Raw genomic sequence first — 12,917 nt, 5'->3', positions numbered from 1 at the left:
ATATTACTTCCACTAGATATGTAGCGACCCTAAAGGTTATCTCAGAAGATGCATCACTAAGTAAATACTTCACTACATAAGCCGAAGGCAGATTTGTTTTAGCTTTAATAATCGGGATTATATAGTGACTACGTAATGCAGAGTGTAGCTGACATTTTAGGAGGATATGCTGTATATCCACTGGCATTAACAGAGCATGGGCATAGTCTGTCAGCCCGAATAAAACAACCCTTGAAATCTCCCCGATTAACTTTTAGAGGAAAGGCGCTTAATCTGGCAAGCATAAATGCTCTTATGACGAGATGGACTGTCGAGACTATAGAAGTATTTTGCTATCTTCCCATGCAGGATGGGTGGTTGAAGAAAATCCGGGGAGACATACTGCAGGTTGTACTGGGTGAAGGGACTGAATTTCCATATCCAATCCAGTCTTTGGCTGAGCAAAACCTCTAAATATATATTCCTCGATTAAGAGGTTCGAGAGAATTCCAGGGAAAAGGACACAGAGTTCTTATTTTTTGGATTCAATATGGAAATTCAACCAGGATAGCGCCTCAAGTCGGTCAAGATTTAAAATAGGAGAATAACGGAAGCCTTTCCTTTACCCTAAAGAATATTTTTAGCCAAAATTTAAAAAGCATAATCCAAGCTTTTGTTTCAATAGAGTGTATACCCAGTTCTGCACAGATCACCCTATTTGGGACACATTTTGGAACACCCAGGATTATATCCTTTCCCTCCCTCCCCCTCACAACAAACACCCTGTGAGGTGGGTGGGGCTGAGAGAGCTCAGAAGAACTGCGACTAGCCCAAGGTCACCCAGCTGGCGTGTGTTGGAGTGCACAAGATAATCTGGTTCACCAGATAAGCCTCCACAGCTCAAGAGGTAGAGCAAGGAATTAAACCCAGTTCTCCAGATTAGAGTGTGCCTGCTCTTAACCACTATACCCACCAGTTCTGAGAAAATCCAGAATCAGCAAGTATGAGTGAACCATGAACTCTTAGAAACAGCCTCCCCTGCTCCTTCTTTTTTTTCTCATTAGTCTTTCCTTATCTTTATTTTTTCCTTTCTCTTTTTAAACATTTTTCCAGGTCTCCAGATATCCTCTCCCAGAGGCTTCATGTAACAGCACAGGAAATACAGCATAAAGCCACAGTACAAGTGCCAGGCAGCAAAGTCCCAGGATCACTTTCCAGCACCTGCCAGTTAGATGAAAATAGAACCACCAAAGTACCATACCCCCAGCCAGGACTCATCCTAGCCAGCTGATGCGGACAGATATCATAGTCAAGAGGCACTGAAAGATTCAGGAGGATCATTAGGTGACCTACTCCCTAGCCCCCCGTGAAGATCACCCATTAGGGTGATCAAGCTGGTTCAATTTATAAATCAGGTCAGCAGCTCAGTTGCTATGAGTCTTAATAATCCAGCTCGTTCAAGGGCATCGACCCATTATTATTTTTGACAACGTAAGTACTGTGCCCAGTTACACCTGTTTGTGGAATGTTTTAAAAAATGCACACATTCTATCTCAGAGGGAGAGGCAACCTTTGAACAGCTTCTGTTATTCTCAAGAAGCCTGCTCTTATCTTGCAGTCAGACACTGCTATGGAACTACCATGATAGAAAGAAAACAGGAGGAAAGGTTAGATTGCAATGAATTGCATTTCCAGCTCAGCTAATGTCTAATGTTGAAATTTCAAATCAAAACCGGGCAACCAATAGACTCCTAAAATAGCACACACACACGCACACACACATACAATGTTGCTTCTTACCTTTTCATGCTCTGATAAATCATTCTTACGGGGGAATACACTGGCCTGGTCAGATAGTAGGGGGCTATTTTTTAGATATTAATTTTCATTATTTCTCTCTACTGAGCCCTTTTTAGATTGGGGACTGATAGTTACTAATGTAAGTCTTGTGCAGATGTAAGAAGAAGAGTTTGAATGTATATCCTACTTTTCTCAACCATAAGAAGTCTCTAAGCAGTTTGCAAACTCCTTCCCTTCCTCTCACAACAACAGACACCTTGTGAGGTAGGCTGAGAGTTTGGAGAGAACTGTCATTAGGCCAAGGTCACCCAGCAGGCTTCATGTGGAGGAGGAGGGAATCAAAGCAGTTCTCCAGTGTCCATTATTCTTAACCCCTACACCACACAGTACTCTGGGCCATTCTACCCGTTCAGGGTATAGTTATAAATGAAAATTGGGAACCATATTAGCAGTGATGGGATTCAAATGATTTAACAACCGGTTCCGGTGGTGGGATTCAAATAATTTAACAACTGGTTGTATACAAGCACAATTTTAACAACCGGTTCTGCCGAAGTGGTGCGAACCTACTGAATCCCACCACTACTTATTAGTAATTCTGAATTAGTAATTCTGAAGCCAGAGGATAAATTCTGGATGAATTAATACAGAATAAAAGACAGTAACCTTATACATGCAATGAAAGTTACAGGAAACTATCATAAAGCAAACCCCATTGTAACAGTTCTTTATTTCTGTGAACAGGAGTATTGACATTTCAGAGAATAAAGCAGCCTTTTGTAGAGATTTCCCAACTGACTGGTTTTATTTTGTAATTTGTTTAAGCCTTCTTTTCTGTTTGAAATGAGCACCCTGAACAAATCACTAGTGGAGTAACAGCACCATCCTAGAGAGTTAGACTCTTCAAAGTCCATTGAAATCAGTGGGCTTAGAAAGAGATAACTCTTGTTTAGGATGGCACTGCAATGGAATTGTAAACTCTGAATCAGGGATTTTCTGGAGACCTGGGGGTGGGGAATAGCCTAGGAAGGGCTGGGTTTGGTGAGGGAGGAGACCTAAATGAAATATAATGCCACAGGGTCCACCTCCAAAGCACCCATTTTCTCCAAGGGAACTGATCTTTGTAACCTGAAGATCAGTTGTAGTTCTAGGATCACTCCAGGCACCATGTGAAGGCTGGAAACCCTACATGGTAAACAAAACAAACATTTCAGAATTGTACTTCATTTGTAGGATTGCCAGCTCTGAACTGGAAAATTTTGAGGATAGAGACTTGATAGGCAGGGTTTGGGGAGGAGAGTGTATAATTCCATACAGTCCACCCCAAAGCAGCCATTCTCTCTAGGCGAACTGACCTTGGTCATCTAGCAATCAACTGTAATAGTGAGAGATCTCAAGGTGGCAACCCTACATTTGATATGACTTCAGTGTAGCCAACAGTGGATCAGACAGTGGTTTCTTATTGTCCACCAGTTTTCACCACTGAGTATTGGCTTACCATCCATGATGGATTGAGAAATAATAACGGCTGGAAAATGGCCTCCATAGTGATGCTAAATGTCTAAATGGTCTTTGCCATAGACTTTAGAGGAAATTCCAGCACATTACCAGAAATTAAGGGAAATCAACAGAACATTCGTATCACATTCACCTCAAACACCATTCTTCCCAAAGTGTCTAATTAGTCCTGCAACAGCACTTTTGCCACTGCTAATGTCTGACAATGCTCTCCGATAAGGGCACTGGGTCCCCTTTCTTCAAACAGTGGCCTCACAGACAGAAGCAGTTGTCTGCTCATGAACCATCACACAAGGTTCCACAGCACAAAGCAACCTCTCTTCACAGATTTACCATATTTATATCAGTCAGCATTAATCTCATGTATATACCAATAATCATGAATGCTACCTTCTGTAGGAGATGGCTTGGAATTCCCTTTGGACAGGGCCCTTTCACATGGGTGAAAAATCAACTGTTGTAAGACTGCAGGGCATATTGTGGACAAGCTGGAATCTGTTATCTTGCTGCTGTTTGGCATTCCATGGACAGAAAAGATGTCTTCGGCAGACATGCACTGAAAAGAAATGAGAGAGTTGTGTTTGCTTCAGAAAGACATAAGAAAAGTCATGCTGGGTTAGACCAAGGCCTATCAAGTCCAGCAGTCAGTTCATATAGTCCAGTCCTCTAGGAAGCCGGCAAAAAAGGCAACTACAGCACCATTATCCTCCTGATATGATACACATGCTCGTATGAACCAGGAAAGAATAGGTATGCAACATAATTAGTACCCATTTTGACTAGTAGCCATGAATTTGTTCACTCCACTCTAAAAGCCTTCCAAGTTGGCAGCCATTACCACATCCTGGGGAGGAGATTCCACAGTTTAATTTCATGTCACCCCTTACTCACCATTCTTCTACCTTTTATAGGCTTAAGTGTTTTAAGTGCTTCTCATAGGGCAGTTGCTCTAGTCCCGTGATCATTTTGGTTGCTCTTTTCTGCATCTTCTCAAACCCTGCAATATCTTTTTGTAAGTCTGGTGACCAGAACTGTACACAGAATTCCAAGTGTGGTCTCACCATAGATTCCTATAAGGGCAGTATGATAGCAGATTTATTCCCTAATCCTCGTTTAATTATGGTCAGCACAGACTTTGGGTTAATAATCAAAGGGAGAAAAAAAGATATTTAGATAAGGCTTGAGTTACTTCATTGATAGTTGTAGATGTCCAAATATTTGCACAAATGGAACAGCACAGCCACACATGAAACTATTTCAGCACATGGGTCACATTCATAGACGAAGGCAATTGAAAACCTCAGGGATGCTAAATGGTGTTCTAAAAAATATTTTTGCACAAGTGCAAATATTTATTCAATTTGGCAAGGAGGCAATAGATCTATTGTTTGAATCCTGAAACATTTTAAGTCAATGTCCTTTATTTTGTTGGAGTCCCATTTATATTTCTTCATCGGTGCTATTTATAGGAAGTCAAACAGAGTTCTTAATGTTCCCAATGGTTTTTACTGTGAACCTTTATGCAAATAAATCAAGAATGTTCCTGTAAAGCCTAAGTGTCACATATGAATCATAATGAAATACCTAAATGTATTAAGTAAACTTGTAAGCATTAAATCTGCAATGAGGGCGAAGGGTGGGGATAGGAATGCCAGGTCTGAGTTGGGAAATTCATGGGGATTTGAAGCAAATCCTTGGAAAGATGGAGTTTGGGGGAAGGGGAGGGAGCTTAGCAAAGATGTGATTCCATAGCTGCCATTTTTTCCAAGGTAGCTGATTCTCCAGTCTGGAGATCAGTTATAATTCCAGCAGAACGCCTTCTGCTAATCCTGGGAGTGGAACATTTCTGCTTGTGGGCTAGCTTTATAGTAGTTTTTTTTAAAGACAAGAGACATGGACAGCCCAATCCAGATTGGGGGGGATGAGCTGTGGGAGCAGTGATGGCCTGGCCCAACATGTTTGCCCCCTCTGCGGGTGTAAGGGGCACCCTGCTAGCAGAGAGGGCAAGGGCACCAGTGGCTGAACCCCAGAAATGGGCACCACAGTGGCGCAACACTGACATCCAATTAGATGCCGGGAAATGGGGGGGGGGTGCTGAGGCATCCCTGGAGGTGGAGATTACTTTAACTGGTTTCCATCAGGGCTTTTGGGCTGAGAAAGATGCAGCCAGGGCTCCAGACCTTTGGGTGGCATAACTCTGTTAAGCCTTACAGACAGTCTTTGGGGGGGGGGGTGCCTCCCCATGCTACTTGGAAGCTCTCTGGAGGCATCAAGGCGGTGCAGAAGCAGTGCTGTCTCCGGCCACTTCAGGTTGTGGATTGAGCTGTGAGGCCTGTAATCTCCACCACCTGCCTCTCACCTCACTTTACTTCACATGTAAATTGTAATATATAAATAATTGTTTTGTTAAAAATATTGATACTTATTTATAAATATTTATATATGCATTGTAATGTTTAAATGTTTTAATGCCTGGTGTTTGCCACCTTAGGGACCTGATTTGGCTGGAAAGGCAGCATACAAATGTTTAATATATATAAATAAAAAAGTTACTAGCTTCCAAAATTGTTCACAAGCCTGCCACATATTCCTGTTACTTATTAGTGGTCTAACAGAGCAAACACTAACTTATTAAGCCTCCTTAGTAGGTTCTCTGGTGTCAGTTTTCATTCCACAAATGACTTCTCTATGTCAGTATTTATAACATAATCCCTACAATTCTGTTTATTTGGACCAACCAAATGGCACAAAATATTAATAAGCCCGATATGAACTCAGTATGACTCAATTCCAAGTAAGCATGCATGCATGAAATCAGACTGCACATGCATTGTTCTTCCAAAAATACGTCGTTCCGTAAAGGCCATGAAGCTGAAGCATTAGCTAAATACTATTTTGCCTTTGGCCTGAGAGCTTCTGCAATATTTTCTAAGACAACAAAGCCAGCTCTAATATAACTGGATGAGACTGAAGACAAACTGTGACTGGACCTTTCCAGTGTTTTTAAAATCAAAATAACAGCTGCACGGGGAATTTAAATCAGCATTTCAATAAAGGAGGAGGGGGAGAGTGTTTCACAGTTCCATCCCTTGCATGGTTTTGCCAGGCAAAGCCACCTCTACCCTTACTGTCAATAGCCTGGAAGGCGGGAAAGAAAGGCATTTAATAAATACTGGAAAGATCCCTTCATAGAAATTCCAATGCCTTGAGCAGTATTCGGACCCTGAGCAATGGCGTAGGGGGATGGGGAATGGCGCCCGGGGCACCCAGGCCCCGCCCCCAGGCCCCTGAGAGCCTATCTCTGTGGTGGCTTTGCCAATTGGCCATGCTGGCAGGGGCTGATGGGAATTGTAGTCTGGAGTGCCATAGGTTCGCCACCACTGGCCTACCTTCTCTGCCCCAAAATGAAATTTAATTAGTTATATTTGACTGAAACTCTTTTCCCAGATGGTAAAATAGTTAGGAAGCAAGCACCTGGAGACTTCCCACAATTACAACTGATCTCCAGATAACCAAGATCAGTTCCCCCCGGAGACAATGGCGGCTTTGGAGGGTGGGCTCTTTAGCATTATGTCCTGCTAAGGTCCCTCCCAAACCCTGCTGTGCCCAAATTCCACCCTAAAATTGCTAGGCATTTCTCAACCTAGAGGTGGCAACTCTAATTTCTTGTTACGTAAGAAGAAGAGTTACCTAATTCACAATTTGGGGCTACTATGAATATCAGAACTATTGCTGCAGTAGCATGAGGTGCTAGAAATGAATCCCAAATATTTTTTTTTCCAAATCCCTACTTGATTCATTCCTCGTCTTCCTTCACTGCCATTGTTCCTATAATCTGCTGTAGGAAAGTCTCTTGCAGTTCCATCCAAAGCAGAGTTACAACGTCTGAAACCCAGTGAAGTCAATGGGCTTAGAAGGGTGTAACTATACGTAGGACAGCACTGATACTTTTGCTTAATTCGGGCTTGAAAATAGCCACTGGCTTTATCACTAGTGAAAATAATAACCTTCAAGTCCCATCCCCCATCGTATTTACTATATTACTGTTATAGGTACATGCTTGGGAGGAAAGTTAATGACATATTTTCTAACCTATTAATTATTTGTAATTATGAGTTAAAGTTCAAGATCAAAAATATTGTAAGATAATTTTTGAGCCATGATGCATCAGAGATGACTTCAATTACACCACATGGTCAAATGCACAATTAATAATGAGTCTGTAATGGAATACTATTAGTGGATGGGTACATGAGAGAGGGCTTTTTCATTGGCAGCCCCTATGGGGTAGCCAATGAAAAAGTCCTCTCTCATGTACTCACCCACCAGTGGAACAACCTTGCCAGGGAGAAGTACCAGACCCCTTTACTTTCAATCTTTAGGAAGCAGCTGGAGATAGTTTTATTTAAAACTGCATTGGCTTAAATCAGTCATAAACTGTGATTTTAAATTGTGGTTTTATGCTTTCAAGTAATCTATTTCCTGTATTCAATTAATATTGTAAGCCACCAAAAAAAAATATAAATAAATTCTACGTATGCAATTGCACATGCCATTTTTCCTGGTTTATTTGTAGCCCCAAACTTCATATTAAACAGTTTCTGCAATCACAATGCAATAGGGATACACTGAGAACTTTCTTTACAGTCTGCATCCGTTTAGCTTTCTAGCCCAGCCATTGGAAAAGGCTCAGTACGGGTGACAATTTATTTAAAAAACACTTCTGCACAATTTATTTTAAAAAATACTTCTGCAATACCTAATATAAACTCACCCCGCCTTTCTTTTAGTTTAACTTCATCTAGGTCAAACAAGATCTTACAATGCTTGGATCAGTGCTAAGGCATTGCCGTGTCTCCAAGTATTGGAAGCCTTATAATAGTGAGGAAAAAGGATGCAAATGGAATGGAATGGATCCAACTAGCTGTTACACATGGGTTTCAAATGGACATAAGAAATGGAAATATAATAAACAGGGGAATTGGTTGAGTGACCAAAACATTTGGCTGGATTCACTCTATTTGTCCCTGATGTCCAAAGAAGCATGTACTCATTAAAAAATAGATATGGTGTATTTGTGATGTCATGTGAGGATTGCACCTGGAACCTTAGGGAGATCCCAGGGGCAGTATGGGTACTGTGAGCCTTCAGCAAATCACATCCACAACACACAGTCTCATGTTTCTGCTTTGCAGGTAAGGCCTTCTAAGGTCATTCAGAGCCTACACTACCTGCCTAATTCACACAGTACTGGGCAGCCTCATCCATATTAAAACATGTTCAAAAAACAAAGCACATGCCCTAGAAAAACACAGGATAGATCTGATCCAGTCTGTGGTCTTGCTGACTTGAATCAACAAGACTAGCTAATGTTTTGTTCCTTTACTAATTTCCTCTTGCAAAATAGCTTCTTCGCCGGCCCTGATGAAGAAATGCCTAACAAAAGTTCAAGCCACCAGAAAATTGCTCTGTGCGGTTTTCATTTTCTCTTGGTACGTTGTCGTTCCTGAACCACCTGGGCTTCCTTTGACAACATGTGGGCTGCATAAGCAGCTGGGCAGGGCTGCAAACCTCAACCACATGTCTTCCACCAACATGCCAGGAAACTCCGGTATCAATGCAAATGCATACAGGAAAAGGCCATGCTCACAGGATATTATGTACACACTCCTTTTGGGGGGATAGATCAGATTGTAGGAGAGAGCCCTGCAAATATAGGGATACACCCTGATTCATATGACAGATTCTACACACAACAGGGATTAAGCAAACAGGTTCAACGCTGTCTTCCAGTATTAGGGGCGGGGTGAACAGTGTCATCCAAATGAGATTTAATATTGTCCACAGCCTCCAGCTTCCCACCCACCCCTCCCCCTCCCCCACCTTCCAGTTTATCACTCCTTGTCAACTCATCTTCTCTGGCAAATGTAACTCCCAGAGACAGAACACTTGTCCATTCTGCATTCTGATATTCTGTAGAGTACCTGATGCACTGAGGATGATTACAGATTAGTTCAACAGAGACTTGTCCTACCCCCTGGCTCAACATCTCACATCGTTTCTTCGCTTACCAGCACCCACTGCACTGGCCAGGAGGTGGAAAGGAGAGATTCCACCATTCTGAACTATATCACTGATTTATGTGTGCTAATTTGGCCAAAATAGAAGATCTCAAGGCATAAGGATGTGGGAGGACAGAGTATCCCCACCTGACTCAAAGCACCTTTTCATTCTATTTGAGCCATTCAAATAACAAAACTTACATTTTTATTTATTTCCTGCCCTGAAGTCGCAAAGGACTTACGGTAATCCTGAAGGGTATCATTTCAATATGTCTGGAGGTAACCAGCATTCACACGAGCAGACAAACAGATGGAAAGTGACTCAAAGACAGTTTTCTGCGTGAAGAATGCCCAAAGGCCGGGAGTCTGCCTCTGGGGAAGTCGCGTCTCTGCCGGAGTCTCGCTCCGGGCGATCGATCACCCGCTATCCCACTCTGTCCACCGGGCAAGGAAAACTGCACCAAGGGCTTTGCAACTCCGAAGCCCCGAGGGAGAGCAACTCCGAGGGAGAGCAACTCCGAAGCCCCGAGGGGGGAAAAACGCCCATACCTGGTTGAAGTGCAGCTCCGGCTTCCCGGGCAGCGAGTCCCCAAGTCTGTGCGCCGCTCCCAGCTGCTGCAGCATGTGGTTGACCTGGCCGGCCGAGAGACTCCGGTTGCCCCCAAACACGGCCAGCACATCCTGAGCGAAGTGCCGGTCGGCGGCTCTGGCTGGATCCGCTCGCAGCGGGTCGAGGGCAGCCACCGCCAGAGCGGCGGCCAGCAGGGTCAGAGCTACGACCGGAGACATGATCACGCGGCTGCCCATCTCCGGTCTGCAGCGCGTCGAGGCCAGCTGCGGGATGAAGACGGAGAAGGCACTGCAAGGGTTAAGCAGTTGCCCCAGCGCGCATGCGCGTTGCTTTCCCGGGCAAGGCGGACGGGGCGTTAGCAGCTCTCGGGCACTCTGCTTTCAGCCCTGCTGTACGGCGGGTATTTCTATCTTCGCTCCCTCCCGCCCTTCATGGAAGGATTAGGGTGGGCTTTCTCGGCCGTTTGCAAAAGGCTGAGCAGGCAATTGCTGCCTAAGGAGTTGCCCCAGTTCCGGCAAACGTCTGGGGCCACCAGCTAGCATGGCCAGGTTTAGGTGGTCCCTGCGGTGTTGCAAGCCAGTGCAGGGTCCAACAACAGAAGAAGAGTTTGGATTTATACCCCGCTTTTCTCTCCTGTAAGGAATCTCAGAGCGGCTTACAAGCTCCTATCCCTTCCTCTCCCCACAATAGACAACGTGTGATGTAGGTGAGGCTGAGAGAGTTCAGAGAGAACTGTGACTGCTAGCTCAAGTTCATCCAGCAGGCTTCAAGTGTAGGAGCAGGGAAGTAAATCACCAGATAAGAGGCGGCTGCTCGTGGGGGATCAAACCTGGTTCTCCAACTCAGAACGCCCCTGCTCTTAACCACTACACCACTAGTGCTGCATGGGTTTGCCTGTCTGGAATCTTCCATGGAACTTGAATGGCCAAGCCGCCCCTGACCAGATTCAGCATCTGACATCTCTAGTTGAAGGGTGGGAACAAGTGTTAAGAAAGACCTTTCTCTGCCCCTGCACAGTGAGAGTTCCAGACTCCAGGTGGGTCCTGGATGTCTTCTGGTCTGGTGTCACAGTTGTTCTGCGCACTTGTAGAGATCAAAGCAGCCATTGTCTGAAGGGTGAACTTTATTGCATCCCATCCCTGCTGAGCTACCTCCCCAAATCATGCACTTGCCAGGCTCCATATCCAAAACTCCAGGAGTTTCTCATCCTGGAGTTGGCAACCCTAATTTTGAGCCAGGTGGACTCTGAGCCAGGTCTGACTTTTGCTAAAGCATCTTTTTATGAGTGTTCGTAAACACAGTGTTTGGGACCAACAAAAATTCATGCTGTAATAAATCTCTGAGCCTTCATGGCGCCATTTGATTCTTTTGTTGGGTTTGTTGCAACGGAATAGGATGCTGATCTCTGTGATCATTATCACCAGGTCTTACTTTTATTTATTTTATTTACATCATTTATATCTCACCTTCTCCCCCCAAAGCAATTCATATTGTTTACCTTTCCTCCATTTCACCCTGACAACAACCCAGCATGATAGGTTGGGCTGAATGTGTGTGATTGGCCCAAGGTCACTAAATACACTTCCATGGCATAATGGGGATTACAGCTGGATCTCCCAGATCCTAATCTTAGGCTCTATACTCTATGCCCAAATACTTTACACTTCCCCTAAATATGTTTACTTGCTGTTTTGTGGACATTTTCCACCTGTACAGTATTATCATTTTTAGATGAGGGAGAACCAGAACTATATACAGTATTCCAAAGGTGTTTACAGGACTGACTGCTGTCTTCTCAACTGAGCGTAGTTAAATTCTTCTAATTCCTCTTTACTCTTTTCTCCCTGAAGTCCAACATTTCATTTATTTTCCTGATTCTAGGAACTCAGGGTCTGTTTTGAATCAGTTCTGTTTGCATCAAAAGAGAAATTCAAAGAGGGACGGAAATGGACGTGCTATTTTTTAAAAAAAATTCATTCCACAGATGCTCTGAGGCCGGCAATATCTTCCCAAACCTTCCTATCCTTTTGTTAGTGTACCACCCTGGGATGTGTAACTACAAGAGCAGAATTTACTAAAGGGCACAGAAAGTTACAAAGAGAAATTCCTCTTTTGAACAAGATTAAGGGAAATTGGTGGCTATATCTAAACAATGAATTTCAGTGGGGGGATTGCACTCCCTATAGAGCCAGTGTGGTGTAGTGGTTAAGAGCCAGCATGGTAGGGTGGTTAAGAGCAGGTTCACTCAAATCTGGAGAACCGGGTTTGATTCCCCCCTCTGCTGCTTGAGCTGTGGAGGCTTATCTGGTGAACTAGGTTAGTTTGTCCACTCCAACACATGCCAGCTGGGTGACCTTGAGCTAGTCATAGTTCTTTGGTGCTCTCTCAGCCCCGTCCACCTCACAGGGTGATTGTTGTGAGGGGGGAAGGGAAAAGAGATTGTAAGTGGGGATATAAATCCAACTCTTCTTCTTCTAGAATCACTATATCTGTCCATTTCCTATGGACACTGTAGACCTAGACTCCTGTCATGCTTCCATCCTTCTACATGTAAATAAAGCAGACATATCTTGGGAATCCACTGCAACCTTATTTCTTTTTTCTCTCCAAGAGAAAGGAACCACTAGAGTGTTGGATACTGCCATCACAGCCCTCGTTGAAGAATTGACTAGATGAATGCAAGAAACTTGGGAAGGAAAAGAGGACAGTAACAAAGACACTGGAAGGGTTAAGGCAAGGAAGGGGCACAGCTTGTGGTTTGCAATTTCACAAGGTAAACAATCATTTGCTGGGCTCAGGCTCAGAAAAGTCAACATGTGAGCAGGCAACTGTGACAGAATCTTCCTGGAAAACAGCAGGGCTGTTGCATATCTGACTAAAGCAGGCTTTATCAACTTTCTGTCCAAATAATGCTCTCTTGGCATTGGTACAAGGCTGTTCTTTTGTGTTCGGTTGCTCATTCCAGTGTCATCCTGTGTGTGCCCAGC

At 43.8% G+C, this 12,917-nt stretch overlaps 1 protein-coding gene across 1 annotated transcript in view; it reads right to left on the bottom strand.

Annotated features, from left to right (window-relative positions):
• Nucleotides 1-10,161, bottom strand: part of SLC39A8 (solute carrier family 39 member 8) — a 35,357-nt gene extending 25,196 nt beyond the window's left edge. The window contains exons 1-2 of the mRNA XM_048508747.1: nt 9,909-10,161; nt 3,688-3,853 (exon numbers count right to left, since the gene is read on the bottom strand). Coding sequence (XP_048364704.1) covers nt 3,688-3,853; nt 9,909-10,148 — 406 coding nt within the window. The 5' untranslated portion in view covers nt 10,149-10,161. The remainder of the gene's footprint in view (nt 1-3,687; nt 3,854-9,908) is intronic.
• Between the last annotated feature and the right edge of the window lie 2,756 nt (nt 10,162-12,917).

The sequence above is a fragment of the Sphaerodactylus townsendi genome, linkage group LG10 (genome assembly GCF_021028975.2).
Source record: "Sphaerodactylus townsendi isolate TG3544 linkage group LG10, MPM_Stown_v2.3, whole genome shotgun sequence".
In the NCBI taxonomy this organism is placed as follows: domain Eukaryota; kingdom Metazoa; phylum Chordata; class Lepidosauria; order Squamata; family Sphaerodactylidae; genus Sphaerodactylus; species Sphaerodactylus townsendi.
This window is presented reverse-complemented; position numbering and strand designations above follow the sequence as displayed.